Source organism: Cyclopterus lumpus, chromosome 18 (genome assembly GCF_009769545.1).
Source record: "Cyclopterus lumpus isolate fCycLum1 chromosome 18, fCycLum1.pri, whole genome shotgun sequence".
Lineage (NCBI taxonomy): Eukaryota > Metazoa > Chordata > Actinopteri > Perciformes > Cyclopteridae > Cyclopterus > Cyclopterus lumpus.
Genome location: NC_046983.1, coordinates 8202967 through 8218569, shown reverse-complemented (window position 1 = coordinate 8218569; position 15603 = coordinate 8202967). Strand labels below are relative to the sequence as shown.

The following is a 15603-nucleotide window of genomic DNA, read 5'->3' as shown; positions in this document are numbered from 1 at the left end:
TGTTTTGTTTATTGTTATCATTATCCATTATCTATATCGTGGTATAGTTCCAACAATGTACATCCATTTTCTACGTTTGACATGTGTCTCTACAAATGCAGAGTTTTGTCATCATTTAGTTAATTTTGTAGTTCATGTTATGTTTAATTATCCTGTTACAGTCTCCCATTTGCATTAATAAAGTACTGTGCGGAGAGCACTGAAATGCACACGGGGTGTTTGGGTACCCTTGTGTCGGAGCCCGGGGCCGGTCCGTGAACGCACCAATGCTCCAGAGTACTAGTACAGCGGTGAGTGACAGTCCCGCTCCACGGTAGCTGCTCCGCTCCTCTCCACTCTGCAACAACGAGACCCGAGCCGAGCCGAGCCGAGCAGGGTTGAGGGGACAGACAGACAGACAGACAGACAGAGAGTGAGACAGGCTGCAGCAGGATGGGCTCCGTGCAGTAAATGGGATTAACCCGCTCAGACGGCGCTCGAGCCACTCGCAGCAGTAGCAGCAGCAGTGGTGGTAACGTTAGTAGTGGAGAGTGAAGCGCGAGCTCCGCCGCATGTGTTCGCCCGTGTGGAGAACTTGCGCCGGCCCGTCCGTCGGACAGAGAAACACGAGCCAAAGAGGAGCGAAACTAACGACAGCTGCAGCCGTCAACAGACCCTGGTTCAGGTTCAACCGCCGGACTCAGCGGTAGCAGCAACCCCAAACCGACCCCCGCCTCCCCTCTCACATGCCTGCGTTGATGTGGGGGAGAGGGAGGGGAGCGCAGACGGGGGACGTTTGACTCTTCTCTCTCAACTTGCAGAAATACGACAAGAGAAGAAGAAGAAGAAGAAACAAAAAGAAAGAGTTTGTGTGTGTGTTTTTGTTTGTTTGTGTGTGTGTGTGTGTGTGTGTGTTTGGGAGGGGGGGGGGGTGAATACATGGAGTTGTCGGGTGTGATGGAGAGCCAAGCGGGCGACCTCCAGAGCTGCGAGGACGTGCGGAAGAGCGGCTACCTCCGCAAGCAGAAGTCCATGCACCGGCGGTACTTCGTGCTCCGCGCCGCCTCGGAGCGCGGCCCGGCCCGCCTGGAGTACTACGAGAGCGAGAAGAAATTCCGCGGCAAGGCCCCCATCCCGAAGAAAGCGGTGGCGCTGGAGACTTGCTTCAACATCAACAAGCGGGCCGACTCCAAGAACAAGCACATGATCGTGCTGTACACGCGGGCCGAGAGTTTCGCCATCGCCGCGGAGAACGAGGCGGACCAGGACGAGTGGTACCAGGCCATGGTGGACCTGCAGTGCAAAAGTAAGTCGGAAGAGGCGCGCGCGCACGCACGCACGCAAACGCGTGCAGGCTCCCTATATGCAAGTGCGTACACACACACAAATGCACGCACGCGCGCGCGCGCACGCTTAACTGTGTTTCGAGGCTCCGCATGTGAGGAGAAACGTGGCAACGCCTGCAGAGAAGCGCACTGCAGATCGGGACTTGTCTCATTCCGGTGTTTTGGACAACGTGTGGGGAGTTGTTTAAAAACCCATTACAGCCTGCCGAGCCAAGTTTACATAGTTAGTTTATGTGGCGGGTACACTCCCATTGCCGTGTGTGTGTTTATATACATATGTATGTTTTATTTTTTTAAAGATTTGAAGGTGGGTGGTGCTTTTCACTTTTAAAAAGCAGGTCGCAGTTCTTCACGGCCTCCGAGGGGAGCGTGTGTTTGTAAACACACGCCTTTAAGCCGCACTGTGGAGCTTATCCTCCCCGCCAGTTCTTATCACACTGGTGTCAGGCTAGAGATATTTACTCCCAGTTGTCCTCCAGACTTTTTGGGTTTCTCTCCGTGGGCCTCAGCTGTGTGCAAGCTGTGCCTCTCTTTCCCAACTCAACCCCCCCCCTCTTGTTTACTTGGCCTGCTCTGCTTTTCTGCTGACACTACAATATTACATCAAGCATTGGTCCTACAAAAGGGGAAAATGTCCCAACAAGTAGTGAGGGAGAGGCACATTTGCACCCGAGGAGAGGTTCATTCATTCATTAAATATTCATATTTCCTGGTTTGACTGGAAATAGCTAAGCAGCTTAGGCTGTCCCATCACGCTTCTCCTGCAGTGGATTTATCTAATGCTGCAAATGTGAAAATGGCCTCAACTCCCCCCAAAACCCACCCATGTAGATTGTTCTCCAACACTGTCTATCAGCTGCTTGTGTCAACACAGCTGTTGGGAGCAGAGCTGGTGAGCAGGGCAAATTCAAATCACCTGTTCAGCCTTCGTTGTGACAGACCAACCTCAAGGGACTCGTGACGTAATCTGGGCAAAAGTAAAGATACAGGTTCAAGGTGCACTTGGCTTCAGAGGGAGAGGGAGAGAGAATAATCTTATCTTTCATTTAAAACCCGTCGGAGAGCAAGTTGTTTCAAAGGTGGCTGATTTAGGAGCTCCGAGAAGCTGCGTCAGGGGAAATCTTGTGCGGATTTTGGAATTGGTGTCAAAACGGTGCCTCCCCCTTGTCGTCTTTTTCCATAACTGTGTTTGTGGGGGTGCGCCCCCGTTCTCCCAAGTATTTGATGAGTTCCCGCGAGACAGACGTCGGAGCCTAAAGGACCGTGAGAAACAACCTTTTTCTACCAAAAGGAAAACCGTCTCCAAATGTGCAGGCGCTCTAATCTGCGGCCACTAAGTGTTTAGTGTGCAAAGGTCAGATGTACAGAAATGGGTGTTTCACTTCGGCCCCTTTGCGAAGAAGTCAGACCACCGGCAGGCCCGAGCATCATAATGCCGGCGAGTTGTCATGACTTGTCTTTGAAAAGTCTGGTGTGATGCACTGACGGCTACTCGTCTCCCGCTCTTGTTGCTTCAAGTGTTGGGTTTCTCGTGTAAACCACCATCCCTGACAGCGACAAAGGGCTGCGGCTGAGCTGCTGTTTAAAGCAGCACGTTGGCAGGCGTTATCTTGTGGTATGTGCTGCAGTTCACACACACAGCTTCTGCCCATGCACAAACACGAGGCCCCCCCCCCCCCCCCCCCCACACACACACACACAGGGTCACGGACAATTGCTGACTAAACCTGTATGTGTGAAAATATCTTAATGCGCGTGCACACGCACAGAGGCAGAACACAGTTAGGATTCCTCCCTGTAACAACACTCCTCTGGTATGTGCCGATCATACACAGTTTCAGGTCTTCAGTGTCTGTGTGTGAACTGAACCTCCTCACCCCCCTCCCCCCTGGCCTCGTTTACACACACACACACACACACACACACTCCAGTGTCGTTGGTACAGTCAAGTGCCTGTCCCTCCCTCGCCCCAGTTGGGGAGACAGAAGAATTCACAGCCCGCGGATTGAGAGCAGGGCGAAGCTGAAGCCACGGTGCCGAGAGATGCTCCACCGCAGTCTTGCATAGTTTCCAGAGGACCCATCCCTCAATATGATAACTGCGTAGCTGTTCGTCGAAAGCCGTCAGTTGCTACGGGGGGGGGGGGTGGAGTTCTCAGCAGCAGCCCCCTCCCCAGCTGGAGCTGGAATCAAAGCAATGGGTTGAAGCTTGGATTAATGGGGTTGCTTCGAGTCGGCACAGCGAGAGGTTCCACAGCGTGCAGGATGTGTGAACGTGTACAATAAATACTGTACGCGTCCATGCTGCCGTTTGCTGCGCCTTGGCCTGGGAAACTCACCTGAAACGGCCCACGAACCGTCCCAATATCGCACAGCCTCCCCTCGAGCCGGCGGTAATTACACAAACACGAGCCAGCTGCCGTGCAGGGCGATATTAGGATCCCAGTTATTTATTCAGCTGAGTCCAGTAAGACCCTTTCGGGCAGCGAGTACAGTATCAGGCTTGAGGGCAGCTATTTGCTCAACTATTAGGAGTCAGTCGAGGGTGTAAAGGCTTAACCTCGACAAAACGGGCGGAGGTGCGGCCCACAGTTGCCGTTTGCCAGGAACACTGTCCCGCAGCTCAGGCACCACCTCAGGAATGGTTGTTGACCTGAGTAAAACAATATGGCGCGAGTCAAACTTTGGCGCCAGCAGCACTAAATGAGAGAGAAAACACACCCACACGTACACGCGTGCAGGAAAGCTGCATGGATTAGAGCAGCAAAATAAAAGCCCGGCCAAAAAAGAAGCAGATGGAGTCCGACAGGATTGTCTCTGATTTAGTACTGGAGTTATGAATTAATTGGGAGAAAGTTAGTCCACAACGATTTCGAAAATCTGTTACAGTTTAGGGTTATTATTTGTGGCTTTTTTCATATTTTTTTAAATCATTTTTTACGTGATAGAACATTTAACATCTGTTTCACAGCTTCAGAAGACGTCACATCGTGTTGCGGGAAACGGAGAACGCAGATAATAAGTTGTAAAACCCTGAAATGGGTTAGTAATGTTGCACTTTGGGTTTTCTTGTCTCGAAGTCGGATACAAGCGGCCAAAATGAGCTTCCTCCGTAGGGTGGCCGGGCTCAGCCTTAGAGATAGGGTAAGGAGCTCGGACATCACGGGGGAGCTTGGAGTCGAGTCGCTGCTCCTTCGTGTCGAAAGGAGTCAGCTGAGGTGGTTCGGGCATCTAGTCAGGATGCCTCCTGGACGCCTCCCATTAGAGGTTTTCCGGGCACGTCCAACTGGTAGGAGGCCCCGGGGAAGACCGAGGACACGCTGGAGGGATTATATCTCCCGGCTGGCCTTGGAACGCCTCGGGATCCCCCAGAATGAGCTGGAAAGTGTTGCGGGTGAGAGGGAAGCCTGGGTCGGCCTGCTGCCAACGCGACCCGACCCCGGATAAGCGGGTGATAATGGATGGATGGATGTCTCGAAGTCTTTTCTGCATTAATCCAAAATCCAATGTATTTTTGTTGTTGATGAAACCAATGCAATGCTAACTTCTGGGGTTGGTCTCACGTCATCCTTATAGCACTCCATAGTGATTATCTTTTGGCATTTCGGAGACTCGACTCAAATGAACCCAAACAAGTTTTATGGGACTGTTCATAAAAGAAACATGACATTAAACTTTCATTCTGACAAAAACATCTTAACTCGAAAACAATCTTCTTTTTTTTTGGAGCGAACTCCATCTGTTCATCTCCGATTGACGCGCAGGACATCAAAAGTGAATAAAAGATGATTTGAAATATGGATCATCAGATCAAACGATAATGAAACGAGTCTTTCGCCGCATTCCGCCTTTCTTTTCAGATGGAGGTTTGTTGACTTCACTGCAGTACAGTAAAGCTCTGTGGAATTTAGTTTTCCATGTTCAAAGCTGATAATGATATGGTTACTATTCATGCTAATCCACTAACCTCAATGTGAGCAGTTTTCCCTTCACTGTAGATGTGTCTTCAGTTCGCTCGGTGGATTATCAGTATGTAGTTTGTGAAAAATGTGTTTTTAAGTGAATTGTGTATAGAAAGACTCTGTCCGACTATCTGTGTGTCTCTGGTGTGGTTGTTATCATGAAGGGTCGTTTGGCTGCTCTGACCAATGAGATTTGGATCTCACCAGTGGCTCGCAGAGCCGGCCGATTAAACGGTAAGCCGCGCTTAAGCACTGCTCATCTCCCTAATTAGGGAGTAATTATTGTCTCGAGGGCCAGCCGCTGGTGGCACAGAGGCTGAGTGCTAATAGAGTCACAGAGGAGAGAGTCTCAGGGGGAAAACATACAAACTATAGGTTAGAAAATGATCAGTGGTCTTTGTTTTTTGAGTGGGTCTTTTCTGCTCCGGGCTCAAGAGCTGCCACAAGTTATTTCCTCTGCATAAATAGTCGAGCGCTGCTCCTCGTCGGACCCTGCCGGCACCGAGGCAGCCCGTCAAGTAGGTGTTCGGGTTTGATCGACGGCAAAGCACAGCGAGATCCATTTAGTCGAGGAGCGGGCATATGTTGAGCAGGATGGAGCCGCGGTGCTTTCAATGCATAGTAACCTTATATAGCGAGTCGTATTGATCGCTGTGGGTTGAAACGGGCCCATTACCACTGTTCTAGTGGAGGTCGGGAAGTTCATGAGTTGGGATTCGTCCGCCTTACGGTGAATGCATTAGAACGAGACACGAGTGAAGGCCTTCCTCATTAGCGGCTGCGCTGCTCCTCTGGGATACAACGAGATGCTGCATTGAATGGATGTACTGTAACACCCGGCTCCAGGCCAAGGATGAATCCCGCCTGTCACAATCCTCGCAGTAAATGTCAACATTTCTTTGTCTTTTTCTTGTCTTTTAAATAAATGCCAAAAGTAAAAACATACGTATACAAAATATAAAAGGAGGGAACTTTATGTTTTTGGAATTAAACCCAGGAGTTGTCGATTTTAAATTGAGTTGAACGTGGTTAATAACGCATGTTCTGAACATCTTAGCACAAAGAAATGAATTATGTATTGAAGAATTTCCTATTTCTTTTCGACGCACACACACACTCTCCTACTCTTCCATACAGTGCTTATAGATGTATTTTACCCTAATTTTATGAAGCCCTTTCTACAGCATGCTTTCTTTTAAGTGGAACTAGTTTTGCAGTACAATGGCCCTAGTTATCCTTAAGTGACGAAGGACGTATGGCTGCATGGTCATCATGTGTACACTTAATTTGTAGGTAAAGTGTCCACAAAGTGCAACTGTTTAATATACTTGAGAATATGTAGACGTTAAATTCCCTAACTGATTTCATACGTTTAAGCCTTTAATTTAATTCTCTGCGCTTTCTTTATGAACTTGCGTATGAAAAGTTGGAGTTAAAAAAAAAAAACTTGGAGAGGCCGCTTGCCCAGAAGACCACAACGAGTTCCTGATGATTTAATTCCAAAATATGATTTATCTGCTTTGGAAAAGTTGCGCAAAACAAAACTCATCCTGGAGCCAAATATGACTTTTGTTGGAGAAGAAAGAAAACACTTGGGGGTGATTCTGAGACATTGTGTTAACTAACTCTGAGCCAGGCTCCACGGCAACATCCAAGATGGCGGCCAGTTTGGTGACAACTTCTGAGCTGGTTTTCAGAGAACTTCAGATAATTTTCATGGAGTTTTTTTTTTTTTTTTTTTTTCATGCGTCTTGTCAAGGGACAGTAAACCTTGTAGGCGTCATCGATAATTTACTGTGTGTGTGTGACTAACACACACCACATGTGAAATGAACCTCAGACAGATGCTGGTGTTGCGGAGGCATTGTGTCCATGAGTGTGGGCCCAGATAGGGGGATTACAGATGGTAGAGATAGATGAAGAGATGGGAAGTGGAGGAGTTGAAAAAGAGAGGAAAAGAGGCACGCATGGGAGCAAGAGATTAGACCAACTGTTTTCACTGCCAAGTAGCCCACTCTCTTTTTTTCTCTGCAATACATGCTAGGACAACAAGTCCACAGCTGTCTCCTATCTGGTAACCTGGTATGGCAGCGGGGGTGGTAGAGGGGGCACAGTGGCTGAGATCGGGCTTGGAAAATGGGGTCTGGCCCTCAGAAGTTCTGTGCAGCGTTTTGTGGTGCTGTGACGCAGCACAGCGTGCTACGGCAATGAGATCAGAAACTTGAAACAGAACCTAGTGAGAGCCAGCCGGTTCAGAGCCAGTCGTTTCCCCTGATTCACAGGCCGCATTACCTAACTAAAAAGAGGGATTTTATTATGAATCTTGCTATAAAATTCACTTGCGTTTTTCTTTTCCCCAAACATGAACCTTTTTAGATTTCAAAATGTAATCTTACTACAATCCCATCCAGTGGGGCTTTTCTTCAATAAGAATACCCCTCATCCGTTCTTGCTGAACTGATACGATCTACTATGGAAGACCTACTTCCTTAGGATTTGTTTGATAAACCCTAACAATAATCAGCCACTCAGGGGAGGAGCTGTTGATATCACAGCAGGCATCTGGCCGCCCCGGGGGGTAAATATCACAGCCCTATTCCCCCCCTAAACACACACACACACACACTCACTCCAACTGCATGTTAGAAAGTAAGGGAGACACAGAGCCGCCTAAAAGCCAATAACTCAAATTAAAAAACCCAGTTTGAGAAAATGAGGGTAGATTATGTACATCTACGTCTATGGTATCAGGGGAGGCCGCTCGAGCATAGCAAACACATGTCATGAATAGACGGCAGTGTTGGCCGCGTAGGTTGCCGCTCTCGAGCTCCATGTAAGACTGAAAGTTTCATGTGTGGTCGCGGCGAAAGTGAAGTAAACAGCCGGTGCGTGAATAAGCCAGTGTAAGTTGTTTTCAGGTTGCTAAAAAAAGGAAGCGCGGCGCTGAAGCTTTGAAACAAGTTACAGTTACCTTGTGTGAACCCTTTGACCCCGATACACACCCACCATGAAGGTCGCATCAGGGTTGGCTGAACGTTTTTTTCCGCACGCATAACCGTTATTCAACCAGCAAGCGCAAAAGTCAAAGCGTTATTGCCTCCAGGTGCGTTTTGATTTCATGGGCATCCGCCTTTAGCCTTTAAGATTCATCTCCTGCTAGGGGCCGTCATGTGCGTGTGTTTTTCTGAGGGCTTATTATGTCGTATAGGGGCGACAGAAGCTGACCGGCTGATAACGTCTTCATGCAAAGTGGCGGGGGGAGGTGCAACGTTCCCAACAACCGTGTCTGCCGAGCTCCACACTGCCGGGTCCCCGGGAAGACAGCCACGGGCGATCTATAATTCATACGGCTCTGTGTAGGATCAACCCTAGCTTTATGTAACCCTGAAGGGCGGTCTATGATGTTCGATAGGGGCGTGTCCGTCTGCATCCCTGTAGGGGTCTGGGAAAGCCTCTTAAAGGTTTCCAGTGCTTTTGAGAGGCGTTGATAAGTGCGCACAGCCTGAGTGGCCCTGAGATCAAGGGTGTTTTTGTGTGGGAGTGCTGTTGAGGGCACAGCTGAGGTTTAAGGCTGCACTGTACTCAAAACAAACAACACACTTGTGCTCTCCTAAAAGACACGTTATTCGACTCTTGAGAAGGAAACGATGCTCCTCGAAGAACATGCTGCACTGCAGTCTCAAGAAGCAACGGGATAGCAAGTGTGATAAGAATTTTGTGTTCCAAGCAATCCTACGTATAAACATTTCCTCCTTTTAAATATTGTATATATATATATATATATATATATATATATATATATATATATATATATATATATATATATATATATATAATATAGAGCTCTTGTAAAAGGCAGTTTTTCCGTCTTTGCAGTTTCCCGCAGTCCCTAATTCGCTGTGTCCCAACTGAAAAAAATCCCCTAACCATCCCTTCCTGTTGTAAATCTAAATCGAGGAGGCACACAGGGCTTCTTGCACACAGAGAAAAGCAGTGCATGAAACAGCCATGCATGGCCTTGAGTGAGTCATCTAATGTGGGGGGGGGGGGGGGCCTCCACACAGACACAGACACTAAGACTTTCAACAAAACAGCTATTCTAAGTCTCTTTCAAGTTGCGCACGATCCTCCAATTTTGCCTCTCCACCTCTTTTTTTTTTTTTTATAGTTGTTTCGGGAAGAGGATCTTTGGGGAAATGTTTGTCATAACGGAAACTCGGCTAATATGGCGTCCACTGTGCACGCAGAAGCTTCTTGTCTACATATGGTTGTCATTGTAGATGTTGCAGCGGAGTCATGGGAAAGGCAGAACAAACGCATGCAGACATACAATCATATATTTGTAATTCTGTGGTCCGGGTGCACTGTGATTAGCCGGAACTCGGCCAACATCATTGCTTAAAGTAGAATACCACACAACCGTTGTGCAAATATGATGCGTCACTCAGTGACTTGTCAAAAAGATCTTCAATGCTCCAGATGTGATAGTCTTAATAAGACAGGTGCTCATTGTTGCACAAAGAACATCTTGTTCCTACAACAGGTGAGCATCCCTGTGGTGGTTTGTTTGTTGTAGTTAGCATGCTCAGACTTAACCAACCTGGCAGTTTGACAGAGAGAACTCATCAAATACGGTGCATGTGAGGAAAGGATCCATTGGGAACATTTTAGGATGGTTCCCCAAAGAAGAAGAAGAAGAAGAAGAATCCACCCTAAAACATGAGTCATATGGTATTTCTATAATCCTGGGCTTTTTAGTCAACAGATATGAGGTCCATTGTGCCTGCAAGTTAAGGAGCTTAGAGGTAAATCTGTTGAATATTCAGTCAGTGTCAATGGCTGCCGACAATGAGTTGCACAGCATGATAGAATTAAGGTAATTTTCTCGGTTCCTGCTTCCGATCTGTAAACAAAAAGGTGACTTAAAACACCAAACATCCAACTAATTGTTGTATTAAGTCCCCGGGCCTTTTGTGTGCCCAAACCAGCCCAGGATCAAATCTCAACAAGAACTTTCTCTCCGTTTTTGTTTGCCTCAGTAATTCTCTACTGTTTGAATACAGAGACACAACGGGTGAATGGACACTCCATGATATTAGTTTACAAAGCCAGTTTATTGTCAGTAGAGCAGCTCCAGAAAATGTCTCTTAAAGAGCATATTAAGTGCTTGGCTCTTGGGTTTCTGACCCACTGTTGGCATTGTTTGCTTTGGTTTTGGAGAAGATTCACTTGTTAAGCATTTTCCAACTTGGTTCACTTACGTTTTTTCCACAACGGTTGCTTTTCTTTCAAAGTCATCATTCTTGTGCGGGGTTTCAGTTGTCAATGGTTCCACAATTCCAAACTGGTATGTGTGCTTGTGTGAGTGTCAGGATTTCTGTGTGCCGTTGACATATGAGACCCCAGGTATGAAGCTTGCAGGTACAGTCTCACATGCTCCTGCATGCTCCGTTTCAACTCAGATCTGTTTTAAAATCTGTGAAAAGCTTATATCAGCATATATTACATAATAGAGGCACTTGCCCTCTACTCACAAGTAAATAGTGGTGGTTTCATCTGGTGTTCCCTTTGTTCACGTGGGCTTGAAGGTCATGTCAGTGCGTTGTTGTAACAGTGCTCTTCATAAATCCTCCTCCGTCACACTTTAATTACCTCTTTGTTTTTTCCTTTCCAGTCAAATCCTCCTCTTTTCTACTCCAACAACGTTTTAATATCCTTCTGGTTCTGTTCTGTCCCTGTAGGTAAGAGCCTCACTGACATCGAGGAAGGGGGGGACTATGGAATACCCAATCCTGGGCCTGCGTTCAAAGAGGTGTGGCAGGTGAAGGTGTGGCCCAAAGGCCTGGGTCAAGCCAAGAACTTGGTGGGCATCTATCGCCTTTGCCTGACTGACAAGACGGTCAACTTTGTCAAGCTCAACTCTGATGCTGCTGCCGTGGTGCTGCAGCTGATGAACGTCCGACGCTGCGGCCATTCAGAAAACTTCTTCTTCGTCGAGGTGGGACGCTCAGCCGTGACAGGCCCGGGCGAGTTCTGGATGCAGGTGAGCCTGTAATCTGCAGTCCCCAAAGTGTTGAGAGTTGCACCCTCCAATACCATCTATATGTAAAGAGCCTATAATCAACAGAATCAGAGAAACTATAAAGTTACACAAGATTATGGTTAAAGCCTACGTAACCCCACATTATGGTCCAATTCATAAGGGTTGTTGCTTGACCGTAACTTAAGGTGGAAAATAAAAGCGGTGGATAAATTATGCTTTTGTACTGTTTAGGGATGTAATTTTCGGTTAATAGCCCAACACCAATACAATGTAACTAACCGGTTAATTTTAAAGACAAAAATGCAAAATCACTTGAAATACAACATGCGCTTTTCTTTCCTGCCGAATTGCGTAGCACTATCTAATTAGAGGTGCTAAAATGTTAATGTTTCGCTCGGGTAGTTGTGTGGCACAGCTGGACACACACACACACACACAGCTGTGTCACACACACCGAAGCTCACTGCTGAATGTGTGAACAACCCTTATTCTTGGTGGTTAACTGTTTACATCCCTGGTATTGTTTTCGTACTTAAACACAAAGCCTTTAGATCTAAAAACTCAATCTTAAACCAACTTTACAACACTAAACGGAAGTGAAAGAAGGCATTCAGAAGAAAGAAAGAGGGCAAGCAGTATTTGAGCTGATACCCCTTAAATACAAATTTAATTGAAATCCAAACAGAATTTCTCGTGAGAATAAAAAATGTGAAAGAATATTCAGTTAAAATTCTCTCAAGGTTTGTAACTGGTTTTACCAAAATTATGGTTTGAAATCACTGTTTGAGAGTTTTTTTGTGTCACTGATTAGGTGGATGACTCTGTGGTGGCCCAGAACATGCATGAAACCTTGCTGGAGGCCATGAAGGCACTGAGCGAAGAGTTTCGCCAACGCAGCAAGTCTCAGTCGAACTCCGGCCCCGGAGGAGGTGCTACTGCTTCTAACCCCATCAGTGTTCCCTCACGCCGCCATCACCCAAACCCTCCTCCCAGCCAGGTGGGCTTCACCCGCCGGCCCCGAACGGAGCCCCCAGGAGGAGCTAACAGTGGAGCAGGGGTCAGCAGTGCCAATGCTTCTCCCACCCCACGGCATAGTTTTCCGAGGTCTCGCACTGCAAGTGATGGGGGGAAAGGTGAGGATGGGACAGGAGGGACCACACCCCTCCAAGGGACTTGTTCCAGCCCTTCCACCAATGGTTCGTGCTCTACCACCCCGATCCTCAGGTCAAAATCAGCCCGTTCAGTCCCCACCACAGCTGCTAAAACTCCTCTTGGGTTGATGCGTTCCATCTCCTCTCCAGCACCCTCCCCAGCCCCAAGCCTCTCCTCTAGCTCAGGGCACGGCTCTGAGTTTGGAGTCGTGACATCTGCAGGTGCTGGTCCAGGGTCTGATGCCTACAGTCATATCCCCTCCCATCGCGCCTCTGTCTCGGGCTCACCCAGTGACTATGGCTCCTCAGATGAGTATTGCTCGAGTCCTGGGGATCACACTCTCCTCCCCTCCCCGAGCCTCCCCTGTAGCTCTGTTGGTAGTGCTGGCAGCCAGTCCCTTGGCGAGGAGGGAGCCAATTATATCCTGATGGGCCAACGTAGTGGTGGTGGTAGCAATGGCAACCAAGGTGGCTTGACATCCAGTTCACTGCCAGCACCAGTAACACCAGCCTGTGGCTCCCAGCCACAGACCAGAAGAGTTCTGCGCCGCTCCTCCAGTCGTGAATGTGAAGCTGAACGTAGGCTGCTGAGCAAGCGGGCTTCGTTACCTCCGATGGCCCTGGAGAGGCTGGCCCCACGTCAGCGCAGAGCTGAGGAGCCAGCAGATGAAGATTCAGCCGATTATGCCATCATGTCCAGGAGCACTAGCCGTGAGTCCTTTGCTTCCACCTCCTCTACCCCACAGAGGGAATCGGTCATAGGTGTTGGGTCAGCAGGGGGAGGAGGAGGGTACTTGGATGTGGCGGGAGAGTTTAAAAGTGAAGTGGGTGGAGGAGCAAGTGGTAGTGTAGATATAGGTGTGGACAATGGGTACATGTCCATGCTGCCTGGCGTCACTCAGCCTCCAGTATCCCTGTCCCCGTCATTGTCTGTTTCTGTCCCAGACTCGGATTCCAAACCTGCTGACGACTACATGGCTATGACCCCTAACAACAGTGTGTCCCCGCCACAGCAGATTCGACCTCCACCAGCTTCTGATGGCTATATGATAATGTCCCCCAATAGCAGCTGCTCCCCTGACCAGCGTGGGGGTCTCTCTGGAGGAGTGTGGGTCGGCAGTGGTAGTGCAGACAGCAGGGCAGGCAGTGACTATATGAACATGTCTCCAATCAGTGCACGTTCTGTAAATGGCAGCCCACCACCACCTGAACACAACAGTCATTTGGAGACCAGTTCTCAACAGCAAGCCCCCAAGATGGTCTATTCTTACTATTCTCTTCCCCGCTCATACAAACATAACCCCTCTCCTGGACACTTTGACGATGGACCCGGACGAGGCAGAAGGTCCAATGGGAGTTTCACTAGGGGAATGGGTGGAGGTAGGACTGTGGGAGGGCGTCAGGAGCCAACAGCAGCAGTCAATTCAGCAGTTGGACGCCACCTGTCACTCTCCTCATCCTCATACTCCTCCAGCTCAGCCAGCAGCGAGAGTCTCGGGGAGAGCGAGGACCGAGCTAACCAGACAGTTAGCCCTATGGCTGGGGGAACTCAGTCCAAAGATGGGAGTAAGCAGAGACAGGGCTCTGGTGGATTGTCCAAGCAGGGTAGCCATAGTAGGAACAGACCAGTGAGCCTGTTTGTTGATGTATCCAAGGCTAATACCCTTCCAAGGGTCCGTGAGAACCCCCTGCCCCCAGAACCTAAGAGCCCTGGGGAGTATGTAAGCATTGAGTTTAAGGGGGAGAAGAACAGCCAGACTGGGGTTGGAGGATGGCGCGGCCGTGGTCTCAGACATGGCTTATCACTGCCTCATGGCTCAAGCAGCAAGCATAATCAACACAGGCCAACTTCTTGCTTAGGGGACTTTATCCCCCTTTCCCGTAGCCCATCTGCCCCCATCACCCCCCCAGCTGCCTCTGAGTATGTCAATATGGACTTGGGCCCTTCTCCGTCCCCCTCACCCCTCTCCCTTACTCCTCTAGTTTTCCCCTCCTTCCACACCCCTCCAACGCCACCAACTCTTGCTCATGCTCCCAAATCCTGCGATAAGGGTACTGCTGGCCCTCGTGAAGAGGGGGTCGAAGTGGTTGAAGCCCCACTTAGGAAAAGCAGAGAAAGTGTCCCATCAGTGTCTGAGTCTGGGTCCCCATCATCCTGTGGAGACTACACAGACATGGTCTTCAGCTTGAACAGCACCACCGTGCCTAGGTCATCATCCAGTGTCTCCCCCAAAGCTCCTTCCCCCACCAGGACTGATCCCTCTGTTCCAGTGCTATCACGGGGTTTAGATTTCCCCCTCGCCAAACCTGGACCCAACCCAGACCACGGGGCTAAAGTTATCCGGGCCGACCCCCAAGGGCGCAGACGGCACTGCTCAGAAACCTTCCTTGCCTCGCCTTCCCTCCCCACCTCTACCTCTACTTCCTCTTCCTCCACTGCCTCCCTCTTTCCAGAACACCCCCAAGCTGTGGCTCGCCGGCTGGGCTTTGAAAGCATGCTGTGGGGGAACGGTGCTGTGACTGACAACCCCACTCAGTTCGCCCTCCCTGGACAGCAGTCCCTTCCCACAAACTCCACGGAGCAAGGCCTTAACTACATAGACTTGGACTTGGCCAACAAAGAGGGCCCCCATTTGGGCCTGGATGGACCCTCAGGTAGCCAGGCCCCCTCTCGCCTCTTCACTGTACTGGGTGGAGGTTCTGCGGTCGTGGGAGTGGGCGCAGCAGTCGTCAGCAGCAGCAGCAGCAGCTCAACTCTCAACACTTACGCCAGCATCGACTTCTACAAATCAGAGGAACTGCGGACGCATCAGAATGGAAACAAAGAGGGAACAGGTACGAGTTGCCATTTATTCTTTTAAAACCCATTTGTTTAACATCAGGTTTCGTCTCTCTCTCCTTTCTTTTCCTAGTTGCACTCTGTGGCATTATTCAGATAGAAAAGAAGAATATGCATGCAAGATCATCCAGTGAGGCACAGCTTCCCTTTCCACCTATGCTTGTTATCAAACTTCACCTGGCGCCATGTAGACACAAATTTGATTTGTATGACTGCATGATCCACAATATGAGATATAGATCGTCTGCTCTGATAATTCATAAGTAGATTTCTTTGAAAGGCAT

The 15603-nt window shown here is 48.9% G+C and overlaps 1 protein-coding gene across 1 annotated transcript in view; it reads left to right on the top strand.

The window, feature by feature from the left end:
* The first annotated feature begins 275 nt into the window (after window positions 1-275).
* The window catches only part of si:ch73-335l21.1 (insulin receptor substrate 1-B), a 37406-nt gene continuing 22078 nt past the window's right edge, over window positions 276-15603 (top strand). The window contains exons 1-3 of the mRNA XM_034557188.1: window positions 276-1285; window positions 11028-11329; window positions 12141-15315. Coding sequence (XP_034413079.1) covers window positions 919-1285; window positions 11028-11329; window positions 12141-15315 — 3844 coding nt within the window. The 5' untranslated portion in view covers window positions 276-918. The remainder of the gene's footprint in view (window positions 1286-11027; window positions 11330-12140; window positions 15316-15603) is intronic.